This window comes from Macaca nemestrina, chromosome 5, assembly GCF_043159975.1.
Source record: "Macaca nemestrina isolate mMacNem1 chromosome 5, mMacNem.hap1, whole genome shotgun sequence".
Lineage (NCBI taxonomy): Eukaryota > Metazoa > Chordata > Mammalia > Primates > Cercopithecidae > Macaca > Macaca nemestrina.
This window is the reverse complement of record NC_092129.1, coordinates 113,877,364-113,898,883: the sequence shown is the minus strand read 5'-3', so window position 1 is coordinate 113,898,883 and position 21,520 is coordinate 113,877,364. Positions and strand designations below refer to the sequence as shown.

The 21,520-nt window shown below is 34.9% G+C and overlaps 1 protein-coding gene across 49 annotated transcripts in view; it reads left to right on the top strand.

Moving 5' to 3' along the window:
* LOC105479467 (regulating synaptic membrane exocytosis 1) overlaps positions 1 to 21,520 on the top strand; it is a 492,913-nt gene that overhangs the window by 288,300 nt on the left and 183,093 nt on the right. For 4 of the 49 annotated variants that reach the window (XM_024792143.2, XM_011737445.3, XM_024792148.2 and 1 more), the window contains exon 1: positions 13,701 to 14,166. The exons of 21 other annotated variants lie outside the window; for them this stretch is intronic. In XM_024792143.2, coding sequence (XP_024647911.1) covers positions 14,067 to 14,166 — 100 coding nt within the window. In that variant the 5' untranslated portion in view covers positions 13,701 to 14,066. Of the gene's footprint in view, positions 1 to 13,680; positions 14,167 to 21,520 lie in introns of those variants that run through there. 24 more of the 49 variants (XM_024792156.2, XM_024792155.2, XM_071096875.1 and 21 more) reach the window with 15 other exon arrangements.

Below are 21,520 nucleotides of genomic sequence, written 5' to 3'. Positions count from 1 at the left end.
GACATCATAGACTTGGTAAAGAAAGGCTGTGCCTTCTTTCAACAATAAAATGGGGCAATTAAAAATTGATAAAAAATAAACTTAAAAAAAATCCTTGTCCAAATGTGAAGCAAGATAAAATATGATATAATTTAAGTGACTGATACAGCCAACTGGGCTATAAACTTAACTACATTTTTGTCTGAGTGCCTGACAGTGCATCTATAGAAAAGGAAATTTAACCTTTGCACATTATTGCCTTTTTCTTGGTTCTGGAGTATTTAGATGTAATGATATTGTAAAAGGTGCTTATTGGTTTTCAATTTTTAGAATAAACCCTTTTCTACATTGAATACTTAAAAATATCTACACAATTGAATATGAATATTGTGTCTGCATCAAAATAAAGGTAAAACTGACAGATATGGGAGCTGAAGCACTCTGAAGAGGGCAGAGGTGGAGGGATAGGCAGGAATATGAATAGTCTTATGTAAAATGTTCAAGAGTTAAAAGATTCTGTTCAGATTTTAGGATGAGAAATAGAGGATTAAGTATGTTTAAATATAGAATTGTAGAAAGATAAAACTATTGTCTTCTGAAATCAAAATGTTGTAAATAAAGTGAGCATCTCTCTTTAATCAGTTTTAACAATAGGTAATATTTTAAAATTAGAAACTAGTAGATAATATTACAAATAAAGCAGTCAACATATAGAGACAAATTATTTTAAAATTAGGATGTTTTCCATTAGAACAACTAAGAAAATACCTAAAAATAAGGTTGGGAAGTAGAATTGATACTGTGGGAAGAAGAGCTATGAGGAGAAACAATTACTATAGCTATGCATGGGAAGCCCTTATTTATTTTAATTTTTATCGTATGCATAAATTAATTTGATATTGTTTCAAATAAGAAAGTAAAAAAGTTCTATTTAATATTCCTTTTATTAAATTGCACATAACCAATTTTGGTGTCTTCTAGGGCCTGCCATAATTGGTGTTTTATCAATCAGAACATCAAAAAGCAATGGGTTCACATGGAACCGTAAAAGCCTTGACTTCTCTTTTTATACGTTTCTCTTTCCTTTCTCTTCATATATTAATTTTTCATTGAGCTTCCACTATATGACAGGCACTTACCAGGTTTGGGGAATATATTGATTGAGCATAGTCCCTGACCTCAATGGCCTTCTCAAAAGAGTCCACCTGATTTATTTTGTGTTTGTCCCTTTTATCTACATCTACCCTGGCCCCTTTCCCACATAAGGTGAGGAATACATTTTCAGATACCTCTACCTCCACTTCTTAACAGTGAGCGAAATGCTTTCTGTAGTTTCTTCTTTAATTATTCTAACAGAGGAAAGAAATTGCTATAGGGAAGCATTTGGACAGTTGGACAGGTTGACATTTAGCACTAATGTGCAACAGTTTTACCTGGCCTTTTTTTGGTCTTATGAAGGACAGAGATGAGAATAGGCATAAAACAGAGGAGAGACTACTGTCTGCCATTGATGAGGGAAGGATAAACAATTCTGCCTCTTAACTACTGAAAGAGAGACATATGACTTGGGGCATTAGATGTTTCAATCTAATGCCTTAGAGAGAGAAAGTCTGAGAACTAATTTATTCTTACCGTGGATATGGAATGGACATTAGCTGTTTTAATCGTCTGTGCAATTTAAATCTTGATAAGAGATTGAAAGAACACGTGTGTGTGTGTGTGTGTGTGTGTGTGTGTGGTCTGAGCTAACATACTAATTTCTAATTTCTAAGAATATGCATTAAGAAAAATTTGGAAATCATGGTGAGAGGCTGGATTTTCAGCTTCAATTTCTGCCTAATATATAAACGACCGAAAAAAAAGTCTCCTTGATTCTAAAACAGGAGTTATGACTAAACATAAGTTCTATAAAAAGGAAAGAAATTAAGTCGGTAAATCTAACATGATTATACCCAATAATATTTCTTCTAAATTAGTCCATGGCTAGAAATATTAGTCATTTAGTTGCATTTGAAAGAAATTTCTATTCTTGAATCAGGAGAAACTAAATTAACATCAGGGCTACATTTTCAAAAATAATCATACAAATTTTACATGTAATATATGCTTACAACTTTAATATAGAACTTTTAAAAAGATATGTAACTACAGGTCAATTTAAGGGGAAACATTTATACTTCAAAGTTCATTTAGAAAAAGATTTGATATTGAAGATTTCAGTATCACCTGTTTTATCTCAGTAAGTTGTTCTTCGGTATCCTTTTAAAATGCAGAATCATACTGCAGTGTTTTTGACCCATTTTATCCAGTGAATGAAAAAGTTGTCCTTACTTTTGGTTCAATATAACAGAATAACAGAAATCTCAGACCTGAAAGAGGGTTCAGAAGCAAACAAAAATCTCTCCTTTCACGCAGTGTTGATCAGAGAAGGCAACATGGGTGTTGAGATCTGCTGGATTTCCTGCCCTTGAAGTCCTTTATTCTTTGCAGATGGGAGAGCTTGAAATTCATCTTGTTTCCAGCTTCAGCCAGACCCTCTGAGGACAAGCATTTACTCAGTCCTTCTACTTGTTCTGTCTGCAGTCTGGGCTCAACCCTAGCAATCTAACTTTTAACGTATTCCTGAGACGAGGTTCCAGAGTTGTGCCTTATTTTGGTTATTAGATCCATTTCCCTAGATCTTGTGGCTGAATCTGATTTTGTTGCCCAAGTCTTTAGAACTGAAGCTTTTGCTTGCCCTCACTAATCCCTGTCCAGGAGTTAGATAGAAGCCGGATCCCTAGATACTGACTGATGTCACCTACTGTATTGGAAATTCAGATATTACCTTCCATTTCATTCTTATTTATACCTTGTGGGGCATTTCTGATTCTTACTGCTATTCTAGGTTTATTATATATAGCCATTTTCTTTGTATGTCTTATTTTAACTACTGAGCTGAACTTGTGCAATTGAGTCTTTTTAAAAGCACGTGTTTCATCCCAAAGGGCAGATCTAATTTTAATTCCAGTAAATGCTTCTGAGGCTGCTGTGTACCACATGAGATAATAATTGTATTAGTTTCCAAGAGTAACCATAACAAGATACTGCAGACTGGGTGTCCTAAACAACAGGAATTTATTTTCTCATAGTTCTGGAGGCTGGAAGTCTGAGATCAGGGTGTTGGCAGGGTTGGTTGCTTTGGAGGAACACGGGGAAGGATCTGTTCTAGACCTTTCTCCCTGGTTTTTCCGTATGTCTTCACGTGATCTTTCCTCTGTGCACGTTGTGTCCAAATTTCCTCTTCTTATAAGGACACCAGTCATATTGGATTAGGAACCTCCCTAATGGCCTCATTTGGTTTAAATGCATCTTTAAAGACTATCTCCAAATGTAGTTACAGTCTGAGGTAATAGGGGTTAGGACATCAACAAATGAGTTTGGAGGGGGACATAATTCAACTCAATGATAATATCCATAGGAGGAAAGAGACAAAGGCCTGTAGATGTTTGTGTACATACATGATAAATACTGATTTTGGCATTTGTCTCCATTGTCTGTGAAAAACACATGATCATGAAGAACCTTGTTGAGTAGTTACTTTTTGAAGAGGGTTTAATATCCCAGATCATGAGGACATAAATAAGTTTTAGACATAGCCAGAGACTAATAACCCAGGACATGTTACTTAACTCCCTCTCTAAGCCTCACGTTCAATCGTTTTAGAACCTGGAAATAATAATCGCATATACTGCATGAAGTAGTTGTAAAGATTAAATGAGATTATGTATGGCCTTGTGTGCCTTGTACCTGATACATATCAAGCACTCAATAAATATTATTTCTTTTTTTTTTCTTTTTTTGAGATGGAGTCTCGCTCCGTCACCAGGCCAGAGTGCAGTGTTGTGATCTCGACTCACTGCAAGCTCCGTCTCCTGGGTTCATGCCACTCTCCTGCCTCAGCCTCCCAAGTAGCTGGGACTACAGGCACCTGCCATCATGCTCAGCTAATTTTTTTGTATTTTTAGTAGAGATGGGGTTTCACCATGTTGGCAAGGATGGTCTCAATCTCCTGACCTTGTGATCTGCCTGCCGTGGCCTCCCAAAGGGCTAGGATTACAGGCATGAGCCACTGCGCCCGGCCCCATAAATGTTATTTCTATGGCAGCAAATAAGATGCATAGATAAAAGATTTTACAAGAGCGAGGAGGGAAGCTTGAATGCCAACCTTTAATATTAGAGCTGGGGTAGATTTTGGGCAGAAATAACCAATGTGTCATTCTAGTGAGGGAGACTGGCATGAATAAAGAAAGACAAGCATACACACTGTTATAGGAAGAATCAGCTTATAGACCTGTAGAGAGAAAAGAGCCCAGAGGTTACAGGTTGAGGGAACAGTTTATCCTAGTTCTGTCAAGAACTGGGTTACCTTGGGCAACAGAAGGAGAGGGTTGGATTAGATCAGTGACCCTAAAATTTTTACATACTTATAAAATTATCTGAGGAGCATTTAAAAATATGTGCTGGGGAAGCACCAAAAACTAATCTAATTTAGTCAATGTGGAGCAGTGCCCCAAATTTATTTTAATGTGTAGTTGAATACATTCAGTGCACATTGCAATCACTTGAGGGAGGAGATTTTTGAAAAACCTGCTGGTATTCAGGTCCCAAGCCCAGAGATTTAGATTTTAGTGTTCTGGGTTGGGGCCTGAGTATTATTCTTGGCAAATCTCAAAACTGACCCTTCATAAATTATGAAGTGCTAGTCCTCCCATGAGAATTTTTATTTTGTATTGTAAGATGAGCTTCCAATAAAAAGTTGCATATTAATTTGATGAGCCCCCAATAAAAAGTAGCATATTAATTTGAAGACACATTTGACTCGGAAAGTATCCAAAATGATATAACTTATGTTTAGGGGGTAAAATACGGAGTTACATGTTTCCAGGTATATTTTGGAACTCTAATCCAGGAATTCACTTTCTGACTGACTAGCAGGTGTAAATTGTGCCTGGGATAGTTCTGTAGTGCTTGGGAGAGATTGAGGAACAGAAGAGTGACTTTGCATGTATTTGGAACAGAAACTGAAAGTCGTGTCTACTTTGAGATAATAAATGGGAAAGTACTGCTCAGAGTCTTGAGGATCATACAAAGGTAGTAATTGTAACTGTCCTAACACGGTCATTCCAGTCGGTGTGGTGGTGAAACTCCTATAGGTTAGGTTATCATTATATACAGAATGAAATCCAAAAACTTCAGCCAAGCCCTTCAGTCTTCACAGTGTAGCCCTAACTTGTCTTCACACAGTCCCCTCTAGAACTCTGTTCTTCCTGACTGATTAGCATTTATTTCCTGTATTTCACACTTACCATCTCCATTATTTGGCAGTGTTCTGCCTTTTTAAAATGTCCTCTATCTCTAGCTGTGATTTAAAACTAAAATCAAATTTCACCTTCTCCTCAGTCGTTCTCTTGGAGTACTCAATTTTATTCTTAAGGTTTGCATGTGCTTTCCCAAGGGAAATTAATTATAAGCATAAATGGAGAAATCATCTTTCTACATTTATATACTGTTTTATAGTTACTGAAGTGATAGTTTACAGTTACATACGTGGAATTATAGTTGTTGGATTAAGTTGTACACTGTTGAATCTTTTTTTAATTTGTAGAAGTAATTAGAAAGTAAGAAACTAATAAATTTTATAATTGTATATAGAGAAAAGATGTATATCAAAGTACTACTGAGGATGATTGGGTTTGAAAAAGGGTAGTTTTTCTTGTCTTCTAATTCTTGGTATATCTGTTAAGTTTATTGATTGTATGGCCATGCGTTTGGGAAAAATTACTTAGGTCAGTAGGTACCTTTTCATTGGATGACAGGATATTGTTTACTTTGTTTCTTGTGTAATTATGGAAACTTCTAATTACAGAGAAGTAATTACTTCTGTGTTCTCAGGATTGTTCCTTTAATTATTTTAGTAATTTGGACATTAATTTTTGAACTACTAACAGGTAACTGTAATATTCCTACCATTAACTTAGTGTGTATTTTAATGAAAGAAAAAAAATTATGCACAGAAAAACTACATGAGTTATTGAGAGAATTGCTATTCGATTTAAGAAAGAAATAAAGCAACATCACTAACATCAATAATAATAGTGAAAAACAAAACAGATTAGGAAGCTCAGACTGACAAGTAAGTGATCAGAAGGAAAGAAGCTGAAATTTTAATTGTCATAATCCCTAGGAAGAATAAGAGCTCTAAATTAGGTGTAGGGGCTGCCAAGACAGCTCTTTCTTTGGGAAACCATGAGTTAGGTTAGAAATTAAGGACTTTTGGGAAACTGAGTTGAATTGAGCATGAGATTGTGTATTTCACAGTCAATGGGGGAGCTAGAATAGTGATTGGAGTAGCTCAAACTCAAACAAGCCTGGTATTTGGAATTGAAATCATGTAAGAACTTGTCTGTAACCCAAATAATGAGTCAACTTGTCAAATTTATTTAATAGCTGCAATCATTAACTCTAACTGACTTATTTATATTTAGTTTATAAAATGTGGTTGAATCACAAAGAGTATCTTGACATAATAAATACTTTATGATAGATATGGGCAAATATTTTTTATGATAACAAGCTCTATAATATAAAAATTGGAAGTCAGCTTAGTTTCCAACAATAAGATACTGGTTAAAAGGCACTGTTTATAGGAATATTGTGTAGCCATGAAAATCTTGTTATATATTGTTATATTTAATGACATAAAAATATATTTGTGATACTTCAGGGAAAGGGATTGCTAATTATATGTATACTATATGGTATGTTTTTGAAAAAATGATTACATATATGCACAGAGAACTAACAGGATATATATCAAAATGAGTATACTTATATTTTTTTCTGTTGTCTTTTTGTTTTGTTTTGTTTTGTATTTTTAAACCCCTACCATAGACATACTCTCTTGTATTCGTATTTGCTCAGGTTTTCTATTTACCATTCATTCCTTGGCTTTGCTTTTTTACCTTTCATGCATTCTTAAAGATAGAACAAGTTGTTTTCCATGTCTCTTCATTTCTTTTAGAGTTTAAGGCATTATGCATTTCATTTCTATCCTTTAATGCAAACCTTAACTTTTCAATGAAGTACTTAATTTTAGAACTTTTTAGTAAAATCTAAAATTAAATCATATGTCTACGAAAGAAGACTTTAGCATTCTTTCACTTTTCTCAAAAATTTACTGTCTTTATTCTATCTTCTATGATATGATTTGGAATTTAAGTTCAACTTATGTTTCAATATTCACATAAATAGATATCAGTGTTATTATGGTTAATACTTAATTGCCAACATGTTTAAATGATTTCATTGTTCTTGGTTACTTCTCATTTTCCCTTTCTGCTTTATTTTTCTTCTTGTAAGGGCATGTCCTTTGTTAATTTTTTCAGTGAGAGTCTGGGGATAGTAAGATGCCGTTAGTTTGTTATCATTTCTTGAATGATATTCTTGTTGGGTATATAGCATAGACTTTTTTCTTCTATAGTTTCCAGTACCTTGATCCCAAGTCACAGGGTATATGGCACATTGCAAGTAGCAACCCTGGGAGAGATTGATTGGGGTTTCTTTTAGCCCAATTAATGGGAGGAGCTTTAGGCATGGACTGACTTCTCTCCTGGCAGGACAGGACATTGCAGCTCCAGTAGCCTCTACCTACCTGCACTGCCTTTCAGTGGGCTGGGTGGCTTCAGCCACTCTCACCACTTTACTTTTTAAAGATTCTAGCTCTACATTTGTCTTATTTATGTTTTATAGTGTGACTGTTTATTTTTTGAAATAAATATTGTTTTAGAGGTAGAAGACTATATGTATATCTATATCTTGACACAAAGTTCATAAATATTTTCAAGAAAAAATTTTCAAAATTATTTGAGAGAAGAATAAACAAGCAAGAAGTAGTCTGGTCCTGTAGGCAAAGTATAACCCAGAGAAAATACTGGCCTTATGTGATTTGGTTGGAAATTCAGCTGAGGTAGAATTTAGGGAGCCTTCTATTCTGGAAAACCACTGGTTTTGATTTGTTTTGTTTAATTCCTAATAGATTTTCAAAATACTTCTCACATAGAGAGGACAACAGGTGGATACATATAAATAGAAAAGTAGAATGATGTGCAGAAATAATGGAGTGAGACATACACTTCTGTGTAGCATTTAATTACTTAGCTTATACATCATGTAAATGATCTTGACTCTACTTGACTGTGTGCTTTCTTTAATAACTTGGTATTTTAAGTCTCGTCATATTTTGTGTAACATTTCTACTTAGCTTGTTTGATTTGTTGATTTTTTTTTTTTTTTAGCGAAGAAATAGCTGATGTCCATGACCACACCTAGGAAGCAACTAGGTGTGTAGGCAATAGGATAATAAAGAAGGCACTGTTACTTCAGATAGCATTACTTGAATTGTAGTTCTGTGAAGACAAATAAGTATATCCAATTAATGGCATTTGAACTGACAAATCAGATTTAAAACTGTCAGCATATCAAAGGGAAAAAGCTAACTAGGACACCACTGGAAATTACTTCCAGTTTACAGTAACATGGCTGCTGAGGCTAAAGAAATTAAAAGTAGGCAAAACAAAAAAACAAACAAAATTCTCCCCAAACCCCCCAAATTCCACTGAGAAAACCTATAAATGATGCATAAAGATAACATTTTTAAAAGCATAGCTGAATTTGTGTGAAAGAGAAATCTCCAACCTCCAAGTGCCGGAAATGAAATGAGAAAATTAGATCTGTAAGAATGTGAAGTGATACTTCAGCAATATGCCTGAATAAATCAAGACTTACAATGGTGGGGGGGCTTGCATTTTTAAACCACACAGGGCCATGAGAATGTTTCCCTCCTAAGAAGCAGGAAATTGCAAATTTTTAACCTCTTTTTTAACTTTGCATCTTTGTACAAGACCAGGACACTCAGAGTGCTTTCTCCATAATGAAAGGATGAATGTAAAACTTGACACAGCTTAGGTAAATGAGTAATCTTATTTCTGTCTGAACCTTGGGTGAAAACAAAAACACACAATAAGTTTGTTGCAATAAATTGAAATCTCATTCTGCTCATCTGTTCGTTAAGTGGATTTTATAGACTGAATTTATATTGCCTACATTGTAATATAATCCTACACCAAGAAAATAACATTTGGTCCTTGGTCAGTGATACCTCATTCTATAATACCTTTCCCACCTAGTTTTAAGCTCAAAACTTTTTCCATTCCTGTGGGATCAATTATTAAAGTTACAAAGAACAGGCAGATGCTCAGAAATGGTGCTCAGAGAGCTAAAATGTTGGCTTTGTAAATTGGAATCCTTTTTCTTCTGACATGTTTTTTGTCTTTTACAGAGGAATACAGTAATGACTAAAACATTTGTGCCCATCTTAAGACTGAAATTGTCAGCTTGTGATTATGCTTTAAATATCTCATCACCATGAAAAGCACTCAAAAGATCTCCTGTAGGTAATGTGTAAGATCAGTCAGAAGGTAAAAATTGGAGGAGAGACATTCCATGGTAGTAGGTGAATCAGGTTTATTAATTAGGCACACTACAAACTTACCTTTTATGTCTTTCTTGATCTTCCTGTCCTACCCAAACATTGTCTCTCCAAATCTCCTAAAAATATTATCTCTGAAAAATTCCCTTCTCAACCCTGGGTCACATCCTGGCACCGTCTGACATTTTGGCATGTTTGCTATTCTGATCCCTTTTATTCCATATCCAGTAATTGCCTCAATTTCTCCATATGGTTAGGTTAGGGTCTGGAAGCTGTAGGGCTCCTTAGCTTAGAAAACATGACAAATCAAAGCAAATGATACAGACCAGTTTTCATCGAAGATCTCTTTTAAACATGCTTGTCCTTTAACACACTGTAAAACAAAGAATATAATTCATTGGGTGCTCATATTCATTTATAAGTAGCATCATTACTACACTTTGAAAACAATAATTTCCATACCTGTAACTTAATTTGAATTTGAATTTCAGAGCAATTTGGGATCCAGAGGCCCCTTGATAGCGTCAAATACTTGGAGTCTTTTTTAACCTTTTACATTTTTCCAGTTAGGCATTTTATAACCAGAGTTGCTTCTAATGTCCAAACCACCCTGTGGAAAGCCTATAAATAGTGATATAAGAGGAATTGAAGCCTTATAACTCAGGAAATTGTAATTATGAAAGAGATTCTCAATCCTGGAAGAAATTGAACTAAATATGTTAATTTCCCAAATCCTAATATTTTAAGAATTCTTATGTCTTCAAAACTAATTTTGCCTTCTATCTTGTTATTGTTACTCCACAAATTGTATCTTGAATATTGATTTATTTTGTGTTTAGCTATATGCAATTGGAATTTACTGGGCTATGTCAGTTGGACTTTGTCTTGAAATATTTTAAGTTTCAGCAAAAGAAATAAACATATGCTGGGCGCGGTGGCTCATGCCTGTAATCTCAGCACTTTGGGAGGCCAAGGCAGGTGGATCACGAGGTCAGGGGATCGAGACCATCCTGGCTAACACGATGAAACCCCGTCTCTCCTAAAAATATGAAAAATTAGCCGAGTGTGGTGGCGGGTGCCTATAGTCCCAGCTACTCGGGAGGCTGAGGCAGGAGAATGGCGTGAACCCGGGAGGCGGAGCTTGCAGTGAGCCGAGATCCCGCCACTGTGCTGCAGTCTGGGCGACAGAGCGAGACTCCATCTAAAAAGAAAGAAAGAAAAAGAAAGAAAGAGAGAGAGAGAGAGGGAGAGAAAGGAAGAAAGGAAGAAAGAAAGGAAAAGAAAGGGAAAGAAAGGAAAAGAAAGGAAAAAAGAAAGAGATGGAGGGAGGGAGGGAGGGAGGGAGGAAGGGAGGGAGGGAAAGAAAGAAAGAAAACTAAAAACATTTGCCTCCATTTGATTATGTAGAGTTTAATAAATGGAGCTTTGGTACAGAAGCTGTCCATCTGGGTCAGGAGGGATGGCTGAGCTGATAATTTGTGGTAGCAGAAACACTGATACCACAGTGACAGAACAAGACATGAGTCCCTTTTATTACAGAAACTACCTAAAGGAACAACATGGTCCTGAACATCAACTCTTAATCTATAAAATGGGATCCAATACTTCTCTCTCATTCTTGTTCCTCAGGATAGCTTAACAAAAATCAGAATACACAGTATTAATAATGCAAGCATTTTTCCAACTATTTCTGCAAAATAACGGGCTTAGTAAATGTTGCCAAAAATATTGTTTAGGCTCAAATAAGTTTAGCCAGTGCTAACTTTAGCTGAAAGTGTCCTCAATGCAGGACTTCTGACCCACCTTTTCTGGTAATGTGCCTTGTTACTTTTCTAGAAAAGACTAGAATATGCAGTGTGTCCTGAATACATGTGATTGGGGCCCTTTTATTTTAAACCGTCTGCTAACATCTCTGTAAACTGGTGTTGTGAGATCATGGCATGGCAGAGCTATACTGGATTCTCACAGAGGACCTTAGCCAATAGCATAATGTATGTTTTACTTAGTGCAGATTTATTTGCCTCAATCACAAACTACCAAGAACACAGCCTTGAACCAGATGTCAGGTGAGAGCCCCCAGATTTAAGGAAGTGGTAATCTAAAGCGATATTAACTTTGATTATTATTGCTTTTGTTGAATTCAAATTCTGGTCTTGCCACTGACTTGATATGTCATTTATCATACCTAAGCCTCGGTTTCCTCATCTGTAACATGGGAATAATAATAGCATTTAAACGTTTAAGGCACAGACCTGTTCTGTATATTTTTTCCTTTTACTCCAGTGCTTAGTATAGTTGATATTCAGAATTTTTGTTAGATGAAAGAAGTTTTGAATGCATGCATGCAGGGATCAGTGAAAATTGGAAGAAATAACAGAATGAAAGATTATGTAAGACTGGCTCTCCCTTGAAGACTTAAAGGGAAGTACTAAACAATAAAAAGATTAATGTGCATTGGGTTTAGTCAATGAAAACCTCTCAGAGGAGGTATCGTGAACCTGAACATAATTTTATGCCACAACCTTTCATAAATATTACATTCTACTCCTGGTTGTAAAGATTAAGAATCTTGGTATTACTAAAAGGATCTAGAGTTTCCACATGTACAGATTAAAAGACAATATATTTACCCTCTTCTATCCAGAGTTTGTCCTGCTATTGATTCTTAAGTGCCAGTACGTTAATACAATATAGCAGGGCTCACACAGCAGATTTAGACAGTCAACTCAGTAGTAATGTGTTAGTTCTACCTGGGCAGTCTTCATTCTGTAGTCCATAAAGAATGAGATGCTAGATTTACATCCTATCAACAGTAAATTATGTAGACATCCTCATTATTTAAAATGATTGGTATATTTGTTTATATGGAAGTATACATTTTTTACAAGGTGTAATTGTAAGCAACAGATGATATTACATAAGTAAGTCAGCTATAGATGAGTAGAGATGTTTTTCAGCTTTTGAAAGTACTTTGGAAGAGTTTGGAAATAATATATACATTTTTTATATAGTACTTCAGTACTGTCCCTAATACGCTGGTGGTGTACAGAACTTAGAAAATCAATACATTATTGATTATTACTTCAAAGGATACTTGTAGGAGATTTGTGATTTGAAAATCAGATTTATTTTGCGTATCGAATTAATACGACTATGAAGGAATAAAAAGGAATTTCTAAGATATTATATGTGATTAATATTTCAACATTAAAAATATTGGCATTTGATAGAAATAGGTTTTTATCTGTACTTTCTGGCTATATATTACTACCAAAGTTTAATTTGAAAATGAAAGTTTGGTGAAGTAGAAGCCTTAGGTTAGTGACTTAGGAATTTCATTTCCAGGATAAACCAGTCTTGGTAATACTCCATGTCTGTTTCTCTACATGGTTGATTCTCTTGTTAATGCTGTCCATCTTTGTTACCTCTCAGATTCATTTTGAAGCACATGAATATTATTTAGGAAGTATGAAATATATGTAAATGCAAGGTGATTGTGTTATTTTTGCTATTTACAACATTTTCTGTATTGAACTCCAAAACATTAATAATTACCTGCAGGAATATATGGTTAAATTAAAATTACATGTGAAATTTTTAGTTTGTTTTAGTGAAAAGACTACAGTTAAGGTAGATAAATATACATATTTTTTTCCATAAAGTAGGAAAATGCATCTCATTTATCAGAAGGTACAGCTCTTCATATTTCGGAAGTGTGTATTAATTTTGTACCATGTCACATATAATAGGAATCTATATATAATATATTCACATATATATGTATTTGAATCTGATAGAAAAATAAAACAATAGGGAAAGAGGACCTACCTTAAAAAGTTTTTGTAATAAGAGGTAAGTATTATGTAAAGAATCTATAATAGTTAAAAATACAGCCTAAGTTCAAATATTTCAAGAAGAAACAAAAAAAGTGTTTTTCTTCATAAATCAAAGATATAATAATAAGTGCTCCCATTTAATTAATTTTAATAGTACTGAACAAAAGCAGAAGAGTTATGTTAAGAAATCGTTCTATGGGCCAATGGCCATTTCATTGTCATAAAAATCCTTTATTTAGCCTTCTCTACAAATAAGCTCACAGCAGGACAAAGGACACTAGTTAGAGTAATTTGGGAGATAAGTAAACAGAAGGAATGGCTAGGAGCATAGTGTCATCTGGCAGAGAGCTTATTTCCTGAATCCTGTGGATCTGGTTAAAACCCAACAGAGATGCCAATATGCTTCTCCTCAGTAAATGCTACCAGTCCCCACACCACCAGGCCCACCGAAGCTTGTCTACAGTATTTTATCCAAGCAATCCTTTGGGTAACTGCACAGTGCCTGCAGTGACCTGAGTCAGTCATGCAAGGAGACTTTCTTGTTTTCACACCAATGTTTTATTTCAGTTTCCATTTTCTGCTGGTCCTGTTGTTCAATGATATAAGCAGAGTGATGAAGGAGGCACTTCACACTCTTCTTCGATAAGATCTTGAGCAGCAGAGAGTGGTTTAAACAGCAAAGCTTAAATCTCTGAAGCTGGATTTATTACAAGGTTGCTGTCATGTGCGCACCTGGGATTCATGTCTCTTCAGAAGGGTGGGAAGAAGTAAGGTCTGTTGATTCCGAAGAGAGAACAATTGAAGCTCGACGAGGAGTTGCTGGTAAGAAATAGATAATGGTAATCCCACTTCATTTTTGTCCCAGTTGTACCCAGATCTCTATTTAACACTCCCTCTGTATCTATTTTCCAGTCAAAATATTTCTATTCTCTGTGTGTCAGGGGTACAGTGTTCTTAATTGAATAAAGTTTCCAGTTACCAACTTTATCTTTAATCTGTTTCTCTGAAATGAGATTGTAGGGTTTATAATATAACCCTAAAGATTTTAAGATGATTAATTATATTTATGATTTATTCCTGTGTAATAGTCACATCAAGAAAGATTTGAAGATGAGAAAATCAATGTCCTGTGAAAATAATTTTAAAAATAGCAGGTTACTTAATTGTGCATAGGTTTTCTTTTCTGTCAATGTGTTCTATGCTTTACTATCTCATACAAAGAATGAGAGATACATGACAAATTACAGTCATCATTAGTGGAATGTCAATTCAAAAATAGGAAGTTTGTGTCACTTTTTAAAAATAATGGTTCCTGGGTTCTTGTGAAAGAACCAAAACCTTTTCACAAATGCAGGCCTTGACCTAAACTACAATAGGACAAGGTCAAATGGAATATATGAAGCAAGCTCAAAATTGCAATTGATGTTAGGTTTTAATGTGTTCTCTCCCAAGGGAAATCAGTTTTCTGGTCTTTGATATAGCTGTGGAATCACAACTAAGTATGAGGCTGTGAAATATATAACCCAGAAAAAGGATATATATGGCTCAAGATGGAAGAGTTGTAGAAATATTTTAAATGAGTAAATATTGTTAGCATAAATTTTGGAATTTAAAAAATGAAAATAGGAAGATTTTTTTCTACTTTTACCTAGACAGTGGCTCCAGTGAATAACACTTGTTACTATGCATGAAAGCTCATAGTATGTGGTACCCAGAAATGAGTGAGGATATTTTAGAGTAAGGTCAACATTAATCTCTTCTAATATTGATTCTCTGCTTTGATTCTGTAATTTTGAAAGCCATGAATACTATTTTGATTAATAAACCCTGTTTGGGTTTATTAAGTATTTTCTGTTAGAAATGCAATTTGTTATCAAACCCTCTTTGGTCTATTAAGTATTTTCTGTTAGAAATGCAATTTGTTACTATTTGATAAATTTTCTTGTATCAAGGCACTTTAGGGAACTCAAGGTAATTATAATAAATTAATAAAAATTCATGAGATGGAATGAGGGACAAATGTTAGATTAATGACATTTAAAATGATTTTATAATTTGAAATAAGCCCATACTGGATAATAAACAAAAGAAATAGGAATAGAGAAATAAATATTTTTTTAAAATCTCACAACTCAAGCACAACAATAGACACATGCAGTGTATTAAAATATTTTATTTCAGTTGACAAGCCTACATAGGCTTATATGATTCATGCATTTTTTTGGTGGGGGGGAGATGGAATCTTTCTGTCACCCAAGCTGGCGTGCAATGGCACAATCTTGGCTCACTGCAACCTCTGCTTCCTGGGTTCAAGCGATTCTCCTGCCTCATCTTCCCGAGTAACTGGGATTACAGGCACCTGCCGCCACACTCAGCTAATTTTTTGCATTTTTAGTAGAGGTAGGGTTTCACCATATTGGCCAGGCTGGTTTCAAACTCCTGACTTCAGGTGATCCACCTGCCTCAGCCTCCCAAAGTGCCGATATTATAGGCATGAGCCACCGCGCCCAGCCTGATTCATGCATTCTTAAATTCTAGTCGAAGAAAAGTATATGGTAATGATTTCAACCAGACAAAAATGAGTATGTTGGTTGTTGAAAGTTTTGACTCGCTTTCTATTGTTTCTCTTCTGTATACTTGCTGGTCCAGCAGGTCTACCTCTAGACCATGCCATCTGTATGTCTTCTTAATGACCATATCATAATGGAAGCAACTTAAGTTCAGCAAGTATAAGACTTCAGCCCCATTAGCTGCTCCGGAAAATCCTCACCACCTCCAAACATGGGAAATAGAAGTTTATCATTATAGGGCCCCGCTGCACCGCCAACAAGTCACGAGTACTTGCACAAACACTGACATAACTTTGAAGTAATTCAACAAAATAATTGCAGGAACTCCTAACTACCGTGATGTAGTGAAAAGCTCATACATGGCTTTCAAAACAGAGAAAGCCAACTTCAAATTCCAACTCTGCTGATTATAAATCATGTGACTTTGGGCAAGTTAACTAGCTTTTCTAAACCCCATCTCTAATATGGGATAAGTATTACTGATTTTTTCATATGCCTATGAGAAATAAATTAACTAAATAAAATTAATAGACAGTATAATATTTGGCACCTAATAAGCATTCAATTAATGTTTATTTCCCTTTTGCTTTTCCCAACAATAACTTGGTCAGGTTTTGACTACAGCTAGCTTTAAGCATAGGCGGAAGTTTGAGAAAAGAAAAAAAAAATATTCTGAATGAGACCATAAATATGTTCTTTTAAGAGAGAAAAACTGTTCAAATTAGTGATTTCATTTAAGGCTGATATTTTGCAGTTGTTTTGGTAATGAGATGATCCATGGTTCAGTTTTAATTTTTTTCTCATGAGATAATTATTTTTGACAAGTACATGTAATTTAAGTATAAACACAGTGCCATATGTTTTAAATAAATGAAAGATTTTCCTCATTTTCTCTCTGTTATCATTTGACCATTTCATTTTCTAAAACAAACTAGAAGCAGTCCACCTTGATTGTTCAGCAAATAATCCCAAGATGATTAGAGAAGTATGTCATTATTCATTGCTGTTTCTGGAATCTGAATGTTATACTACATTAAAAATGTAATTGAGATAGTAACAATTTCAAATCAACTAATTTTGTTGTTACTGTTGCTGTTGTTCTGTAACACAAAATATGGGTGAAGTAAAATGTAGGTGACCCAATGAGAGGATAATTATTCTGTGTCTCAGAAAAAAATCTATTGTATTATGAATTATGCATCTACAGTCATCAAAAATATGCATCTTTAAAAATATCAGAAATACGAGCCACCTTCTCCTGTCCCCAACTCCCTGGCAAAACCTATTTGAGGTTGTCCTTTTGCCCTCTGGAGATGAGCCACCATTAGCACTAGGCTGGCTGTACCAGATCAGCCTGAAGAAGCGCTTTTGCCTGTGTTCCCAACAATCGATTGTATACTCTTGGTTTATGCTTTCTGGTGCCAGTTGTTGTCATTGAGCTGAGTAAGATTCCTCAGTTAGGGAAACTGCAGAGGAAATGATCTGTTACACAGGGCTTGGCAGGACCATTGCCAGTGATTGATAATGGAACCAAATCATTTCAGGTGAGTTTTCTGTGGTCTGATGGTCAGGCGTCTGCTCAGCCTTGTCATCTTAACCCATAGGTATTGCAGTGAGTGTCAGTGGGTACAAGATGAGCTCCTGAACATTTGCCTGAGTCTTTTCTTCTGTGTTAGCTTTAAGGACCACAGCGTTTCATCTCTCTGGCTGCAGGAAGGTAGCAGCTTCTGTGCATTGTTTTAGGAAATGGTTAATTGCGGAGCTAAAAGAGCTTTAGTGTATGCTACTCTGGGAGCCACTTTAGTACAGCACAGAGCACTATAGATTAATGCTGTAATCAATGAGAATCTGTACACTGCAGAGATCTGTTTTGATGACAGCAGCACTTATGGCCTTGTTTAGTGTCACTGTTGTATAATGTTGGACACTGCAGGCTTTTTTGCCTTTGATTTAGAATGCAAGGACCACTGGAAATTTTATTTAAAATTTTTTATTTTGGTGGATTTTTTAATTGTGTTGTGCATTTGCTGCCATTGCTAGCTGAAATTTAATGATTTGATGCCAGTGGCATTTAGTTAACCACTCCGATGCTGCTGTTATGTTTGCTGGGTTTCTGCAGTTTCTACTACTTCATACATTGCACTCAGAGCACAGGTAAACTAAATTATATTAATCTATGGATAAATGTAAAGTTAATGGAATTTATTGTTTAATTATCCAAAAGAGTAAGATATTAAAATGTTTCATTTAGATTCTATCAGTAGAGAATAAGGATGTTTTGCTTTATATAAATATGTTATTTTAGGATGCTATAATGATTACTTGTATTACATGAAGTTATTTTTATGTTTTAAATGTTTATCTGAAGTGCACATTAAATTATATATATTTTAGTATTACATTTAAGTCTTAACTTGGGATATATATAATATACAATTAATTCAGAAGGTATACATTTTTCTTCTCTGATGGATCAAAGATTTGCTTTCCCTATTTAGTGACTTTCACTAAAATTAGAAAACGTCAGAGCTTAATCTTCTTGAAAATATAAAGATTTAAGTATATATAGATTGTTCTTTTCAAGTGTTTAGAAAAAAGTCTGAGAAGGATCGGTTTCTCCTAATTGACAGTCCTGATTATAGAACACATTCATGGAAATGTCTGTGTTTAGTCTGTTGACTAAAGGGAAAACTGTTCAGATGAGGGGAACAGAGAGCCCAAGACACAAAGAAGGAAAGAGAAGTGTAGTGTTTTGCATCAGAGATTTAGGTGTGTGACCTTGGGTTAAAAGAGTAACTAGTGACTAACCCCTTCTGACCCTTGTTTCCCTTCTGCCAGTTTGGAAAAAGACTCTCCTGTTATTCTCTGTAGGAATGGCAAAACATTCTTTTGGGTGTTCAAGATCATCTATTGATGATTTTCATGTAGAAAAAAGACACAATTATTAAATGTTTAAAGGTATGCGGTTTTCCTAATACAGGGGGTAAATACAGCTTTCTTTTTTTTTCTGTTTTTATTTGTAGTGTTTTAGCTGCCAAGGCTTTTTAAAAATTTATTATTTATTTATTTATTTATTTATTATTTTTTGAGATATGCCTCTTTTAAATTAAGGTGGTGAATTTATTGGCTTCATTGTAACTATTTTGCCAAATAGGCATTGAGTAAGTTTGAGGTGTCCCGAGGGCACCTGCTGTTAAGACTACACTCCTTGGGAGAGGAAATAGGCATCACAGTTGTGCTGCAGCCTGATGAGGACCTGGATCCTGAGAGGCACTGGGGCTCTCTGAAAGTTGGCCAGGGACAAGGGCTCTCCTCACTGCTCCCTTGCTCCTTCTCAGGTTCAGTGTGTATTGCTGAGGGCAGCTGAAGAGAGCTCCTGCCTTCTTTTCTCAGCAAATGTTTTTCAAGAGGTCCATTTTCTGATGAAGGCAAGCTCAAAATCCAAAGGGTCAGAGGCAACTGGAAAAGCAGTAACCACCTTCCACTTGCAAAAATATGAATCGGATTGCTGCCTACCAAATATTAGTTGAAGTTTGTGAGTCTAGACTAATTACATACATTCTTTAGTGAGAATGGAAGGATTTTATTGTAAATCGAACAGTGTGCTTGCAGAGTAGCTAATCATTGCCAGTTTATAATGATCATGAATCTTGTGTTCATGTTTATACTTACTGGTTCTTCTTAATAATAGACACCCACCATTATGAGAGGAAGGCTAAGGCAATGATGGTTCATGCTCCCACACGTATGTACATGAGAGACAAAAGTAAAAGAAAAAACAATGTGATTGATTTATGTGTCTACTTCTGAGGAACCAGTCTGAATTATGGTCTCTACACATATATTTATGAGGGCAATAACTTTATTAGAAAAGTGATTATCCATTCCATAGAAGCTTATCTGCTCAAGTCTCTTCCAACTTTCTGATTTTATGGGGTGCTGCTATTTATTTATTAGTGCATAGTTAGGAAGATCTTCAAGGAGAATAAGATATTTTCATTTTGAAGTATTACCTGCGAATGTTCCTGGCAAGAGTTCTGTTAGAGAAATGAAGAAGTCATTTGGAAAACAAAAACAAAAATTAATCTCAATGAACTGCAAATATATATTGTCCTCTGTCCTTCCCCAGGTCATCTGTAAACACTTTTAATAAGTAAAACAAATGCTTGCCATTCTCAATTTTCTAAGGCTAGGGAGATTGGGAAGAAGCATGTCAATTTATAAAAGAAGATAAATTAATGAAAGAATTCGTGATTATTTTATACTATGATAATAGTCAAGAAAACTTTTAAATACTTATCAGGCCTGTAGGTGGTAGGCTAATGATTTTAGATTTTATGTAACCTGCTTCAAGTAGGCCAATCTTTTGTCTTTAAGAAGGGAATCATCAGAATCATATTATGAGTTGGTCAATTACTTGCAGAAATGTAACCAAAAATCTTGATTGCATAGTTAATTTAAATAAGTTTTAGAGAAGGTTTTATGTGACTTCTATGAGTCTTGAATGTCTGGGAAATAAATTCTTATCCTGATGAACTGTAAACATTGAACAGATTTCAAAACTGACTTCAGAAAGGGGGGCATATTGATATAGTGGCTGGTGAGTTTTAACAAACGTATTTCAGTACTATAACATCTGTCATATATTTTAGGCTTATAAATAGCTTTGAGGGTTTTTGTTGTTGTTGTTACAAGAGGATGTTAGCCCTGCAGTGTTTTGTTGTTTTTCTCTCTAGAGAATGCTTAGCCCTTGAAACTTGTTCTTCTGAGTAGGTTCAAATTGCAACAACATTTTTATCCACTTAAATTTTTTTTTTTACTTTTATTTCAGGATTATGTTCTGTAATCACTTATTTAGGTTATATAAAGTTTGTTATATTTTCTATATTTTCCTATTTAGCATATATCTTTGAAATTAAGGTATTCATCAGAGAAGAGATGTTAGTATATTTGTGTGTAATATTTCTCTTGCCTATTCTATATTAAAGGCTTTTAAAAAATAAAATTCATTAGAGTCTTGATAGGTCGTGAAAGTGCTTTTTGAGATGAATTCCCTTGCTCTCTATATGTACTCACAAAGCTCATTTTCTCTGAGTATGGTTTTTTTGATTTCCTAAGTGCCTGGCTTAAATAGTGATCTTAATGAAAGCATACTGCTGCGGCTAGGCACCTGCAAGAGAGGATAATTCTGGGAGCTAAAGGTAAAGCAGCAAGTCCATATCATAATACCCTACTGAGAGTCACTCATTCCTTTAGTCCCTTTAACTATTTGTTCTTAATTTGGAGAGAGATCAGAGGCCTTTGAGAAATAAAGAAAGCAGTGGACTCTTGGGAGAAAAAATACTTTTGCACACAAAATTTTACTTAGAATTTAAAAGAGTGCGTGGATCCCCTAAATATAATTATGGACCATGTAAAAGGACTTGCACAACTCAGGTTTATAATCCTTTCCTTAAAAGTCACAACAAAAAAAGTACTTGACATTCAGTGGTAGAAAAAGTCCTGCCTACACAAAGGTACACCACTTCTCTCTATGGTTAGTGAGTAAGCCCAAGACCAGCTTCAAATTGCTCTTGCTTAAAAAAAAAAAAAAAAAAGAAACCTTA